This window comes from Oncorhynchus clarkii, unplaced genomic scaffold (genome assembly GCF_045791955.1).
Source record: "Oncorhynchus clarkii lewisi isolate Uvic-CL-2024 unplaced genomic scaffold, UVic_Ocla_1.0 unplaced_contig_14128_pilon_pilon, whole genome shotgun sequence".
NCBI lineage: Eukaryota > Metazoa > Chordata > Actinopteri > Salmoniformes > Salmonidae > Oncorhynchus > Oncorhynchus clarkii.
The window spans coordinates 107,501-112,500 of NW_027258073.1; the positions used below are offsets into that span (position 1 = coordinate 107,501).

The following is a 5,000-nucleotide window of genomic DNA, read 5'->3' on the forward strand; positions in this document are numbered from 1 at the left end:
GGCCTTGCCGGGGGACGGTCTCTACTCGGCCTTGCCGGGGGACGGTCTCTACTCGGCCTTGTCGGGGGACGGTCTCTTCATGGCCTTGCCGGGGGACGGTCTCTACTCGGCCTTGCCGGGGGACGGTCTCTTCCTGGCCTTGCCGGGGGACGGTCTCTTCCTGGCCTTGCCGGGGGACGGTCTCTACTCGGCCTTGCCGGGAGACGGTCTCTTCCTGGCCTTGCCGGGAGACGGTCTATTGGGTACACATTTATTATTATAATAACGTTTCGGCCCCACGGATGAATCTTGCACCCTACACTACCCCACTCCAAAGCGTGCACTAAGCTCTGTCACTTGAGAAAGAGGAGCCAGGTACAATAGACCAGCCCTTCCCTCCTGTCCTCTACCCATCTCTCTTCTTTCGTCTCCCTACTGTCCTCTACCCATCTCTCTTCTTTCGTCTCCCTCCTGTCCTCTACCCATCTCTCTTCTTTCGTCTCCCTCCTGTCCTCTACCCATCTCTCTTCTTTCGTCTCCCTCCTGTCCTCTACCCATCTCTCTTCTCTTTCGTCTCCCTCCTGTCCTCTACCCATCTCTCTTCTTTCGTCTCCCTCCTGTCCTCTACCCATCTCTCTTCTTTCGTCTCCCTCCTGTCCTCTACCCATCTCTCTTCTTTCGTCTCCCTACTGTCCTCTACCCATCTCTGTTTTCAAATCAAATCAAATGTATTTATAAAGCCCTTCGTACATCAGCTGATATCTCAAAGTGCTGTACAGAAACCCAGCCTAAAACCAGAAACAGCAAGCAATGCAGGTGTAGAAGCACGGTGGCTAGGAAAAACTCCCTAGAAAGGCCAAAACCTAGGAAGAAACCTAGAGAGGAACCAGGCTATGTGGGGTGGCCAGTCCTCTTCTGGCTGTGCCGGGTGGAGATTATAACAGAACATGGCCAAGATGTTCAAATGTTCATAAATTACCAGCATGGTCGAATAATAATAAGGCAGAACAGTTGAAACTGGAGCAGCAGCACGGTCAGGTGGACTGGGGACAGCAAGGAGTCATCATGTCAGGTATTCCTGGGGCATGGTCCTAGGGCTCAGGTCCTCCGAGAGAGAGAAAGAAAGAGAGAAGGAGAGAATTAGAGAACGCACACTTAGATTCACACAGGACTCCGAATAGGACAGGAGAAGTACTCCAGATATAACAAACTGACCCTAGCCCCCCGACACATAAACTACTGCAGCATAAATACTGGAGGCTGAGACAGGAGGGGTCAGGAGACACTGTGGCCCACTCCGAGGACACCCCCGGACAGGGCCAAACAGGAAGGATATAACCCCACCCGTTTTCTTTCGTCTCCCTCCTGTCCTCTGCGTTCTGTTCATCCTTCCTCTGTCATTGGGCTACAGCATTCTGTTCATCCTTCCTCTCTGTCACTGGACAAGCCTGGTCAGGGGCATGGATAGTTCTTAGTGTTGGGTAATCAGACCCCCCTCTATACACAGACACATTCCACACCTCTCTGCTCCCCTCTTACACCTGAGGGGCCAATTCTAGCGGTGTCTCTTTCTCTCTCTCAATTCAAAGAGCTCTCTCTCTCTCTGTGTGTCTGTGTGTGTGTGTGTGTGTGTGTGTGTGTGTGTGTGTGTGTGTGTGTGTGTGTGTGTGTGTGTGTGTGTGTGTGCGTGTGCGTGTGCGTGTGCGTGTGCGTGTGCGTGTGCGTGTGTGTGTGTGTGTGTAATGATTCTATGTCTCTACATAGTGTTTCTTCAGGGTATTTTCTTCTCTCTTCTCAGCCTTAATCCTCTTTGTTTTTCTTTATGGTGTCTACCTCTCCTTCTCCAGTGGTTTTCTCCTTTCCCACCTTGTCTTCCTCCTTTTCCTCGTCCTTCCCTCCCCAGGTCTCATACCCCTCTATCTCTGCCCCCTCCCCCTAACCCCTTCCCCCTCTCTAAGCTGGGTCGCGCCCCTCTCTCTTTCTGCCTGAGAGAGTTTAACCGTTCTGTCAAACCTCGCCTTGCTACCTTCAGGGCTCTGCACAGACCGGTGAGTCTCCCTAGATCTGAGGACAGTTTGGTGTTTCCCCTCCTAATGGATCAGGTTAGGATTGTAGGAGGGTAATCTGGTCCTAGATCAGTGGTTAGGTTAGTATCTAATGGTTCAGGTTAGGATTGTAGGAGGGTAATCTGGTCCTAGATCCGTGGTTAGGTTAGTATCTAATGGTTCAGGTTAGGATTGTAGGAGGGTAATCTGGTCCTAGATCAGTGCTTAGATTAGTATCTAATGGATCCGGTTAGGATTGTAGGAGGGTAATCTGGTCCTAGATCAGTGGTTAGGTTAGTATCTAATGGTTCAGGTTAGGATTGTAGGAGGGTAATCTGGTCCTAGATCCGTGGTTAGGTTAGTATCTAATGGTTCAGGTTAGGATTGTAGGAGGGTAATCTGGTCCTAGATCAGTGGTTAGGTTAGTATCTAATGATTCAGGTTAGGATTGTTGGAGGGTAATCTGGTCCTAGATCAGTGCTTAGATTAGTATCTAATGGATCCGGTTAGGATTATGGGAGGAAAACTGGTCCCCGATCAGTGTATTGGGTAACCAGCATACTCAGGTGAGTCACAGGGGTCCAAGGTTCCAACAACAGAGACTGATTGGCTAGATCAGGGCTGCCCAATTCCGTTCCTGGAGGGCCCAAACACTTCTTGTCTTTGTTTCTACCTGGTAGTTAATTACACTCACCTGGTGTCCCAGGTGTGAATTAGTCCCTAATTAGAAGGAGGGGATGAAAACCAGAAGTGTTTGGGACCTCCAGGACCAGGATTGGACAGCCCTGGGCTAGATGGACAGGTAAGCCCAATGCTGATTGGTGGATGAGGACATTTTGTTGTTTGTTTACAATGTCTGAAGATGTCACAATACATGTGTGTTTCTGTTTATCTATGTGTGTGTGTCTCACGATGAGTGTCCTTCCTTCTCAAGTTCCAGAGGATAAATGCTGACAAGCACATGGTAACACTTCCTATGGTTACAGTTTAGATCAGGGTTTCTATGGTTACGGTTAGATGTAACCCAGGCCTCCACCTCCACAGTACTGACTGGTGTTCTTCTCTCCTTGGTAGTTAACATGGTAACCCTTCCTATGGTTACGGTTTAGATCAGGGTTCCTATGGTTACGGTTAGATATAATCCAGGCCTCCACCTCCACAGTACTGACTGGTGTTCTTCTCTCCTTGGTAGTTAACATGGTAACCCTTCCTGTGGTTAGATATAATCCAGGCCTCCACCAATCAGTACTCTGGAGGTGTTGAGAGGACAAAGATAACAACCAGCAGTACTGTGGACCTCAACGTCTGGGGTGCGTCCCAATAATATCTCCTGTCTCCTGAAGTGTGCAATTGTTCACTACATCTCACAAATGTTAAAGCGTTAGATTGGTGGAGACGTGGGCTAGTTATTACAGCGTTAGATTGGGGAGACGTGGGCTAGTTATTACAGTGTTAGATTGGGGGAGACGTGGGCTGGTTATTACAGCGTTAGATTGGGGGAGACGTGGGCTAGTTATTACAGCATTAGATTGGTGGAGACGTGGGCTAGTTATTACAGTGTTAGATTGGTGGAGACGTGGGCTAGTTATTACAGCGTTAGATTGGAGGAGACGTGGGCTAGTTATTACAGTGTTAGATTGGTGGAGACGTGGGCTAGTTATTACAGCGTTAGATTGGGGGAGACGTGGGCTAGTTATTACAGCGTTAGATTGGGGGAGACGTGGGCTAGTTATTACAGCGTTAGATTGGGGGAGACCTGGGCTAGTTATTACAGCGTTAGATTGGGGGAGACGTGGGCTAGTTATTACAGTGTTAGATTGGGGGAGACGTGGGCTAGTTATTACAGCGTTAGATTGGGGGAGACGTGGGCTGGTTATTACAGTGTTAGATTGGGGGAGACGTGGGCTAGTTATTACAGTGTTAGATTGGTGGAGACGTGGGCTAGTTATTACAGCGTTAGATTGGGGGAGACGTGGGCTAGTTATTACAGCGTTAGATTGGGGGAGACGTGGGCTAGTTATTACAGCGTTAGATTGGTGGAGACGTGGGCTAGTTATTACAGTGTTAGATTGGGGGAGACGTGGGCTAGTTATTACAGCGTTAGATTGGGGGAGACGTGGGCTAGTTATTACAGCGTTAGATTGGGGGAGACGTGGGCTAGTTATTACAGCGTTATATTGGGGGAGACGTGGGCTAGTTATTACAGCGGTATATTGGGGGAGACGTGGGCTAGTTATTACAGCGTTAGATTCGGGGAGACGTGGGCTAGTTATTACAGTGTTAGATTCGGGGAGACGTGGGCTAGTTATTACAGTGTTAGATTGGGGGAGACGTGGGCTAGTTATTACAGCGTTAGATTGGGGGAGACGTGGGCTAGTTATTACAGCGTTAGATTGGGGGAGACGTGGGCTAGTTATTACAGCGTTAGATTGGGGGAGACGTGGGCTAGTTATTACAGCGTTAGATTGGGGGAGACGTGGGCTAGTTATTACAGCGTTAGATTGGGGGAGACGTGGGCTAGTTATTACAGCGTTAGATTGGGGGAGACGTGGGCTAGTTATTACAGCGTTAGATTGGGGGAGACGTGGGCTAGTTATTACAGCGTTAGATTGGGGGAGACGTGGGCTAGTTATTACAGCGTTAGATTGGGGGAGACGTGGGCTAGTTATTACAGCGTTAGATTGGGGGAGACGTGGGGAGACGTGGGCTAGTTATTACAGTGTTAGATTGGGGGAGACGTGGGCTAGTTATTACGGCGTTAGATTGGGGGAGACGTGGGCTAGTTATTACGGCGTTAGATTGGGGGAGACGTGGGCTAGTTATTACAGCGTTAGATTGGGGGAGACGTGGGCTATTTATTACAGCGTTAGATTGGAGGAGACGTGGGCTAGTTATTACAGCGTTAGATTGGGGGAGACGTGGGCTAGTTATTACAGCGTTAGATTGGGGGAGACGTGGGCTAGTTATTACAGCGTT

General features: G+C 49.3%; 1 protein-coding gene across 2 annotated transcripts in view; it reads left to right on the forward strand.

The window, feature by feature from the left end:
• The window catches only part of LOC139395217 (cdc42-interacting protein 4 homolog), a 38,510-nt gene that overhangs the window by 28,506 nt on the left and 5,004 nt on the right, over positions 1-5,000 (forward strand). Inside the window, exon 10 of one of the 2 annotated variants that reach the window (XM_071142863.1) lies at positions 1,938-2,027. The exons of the other annotated variant lie outside the window; for it this stretch is intronic. Coding sequence (XP_070998964.1) covers positions 1,938-2,027 — 90 coding nt within the window. The remainder of the gene's footprint in view (positions 1-1,937; positions 2,028-5,000) is intronic. 2 annotated transcript variants of the gene reach the window in all.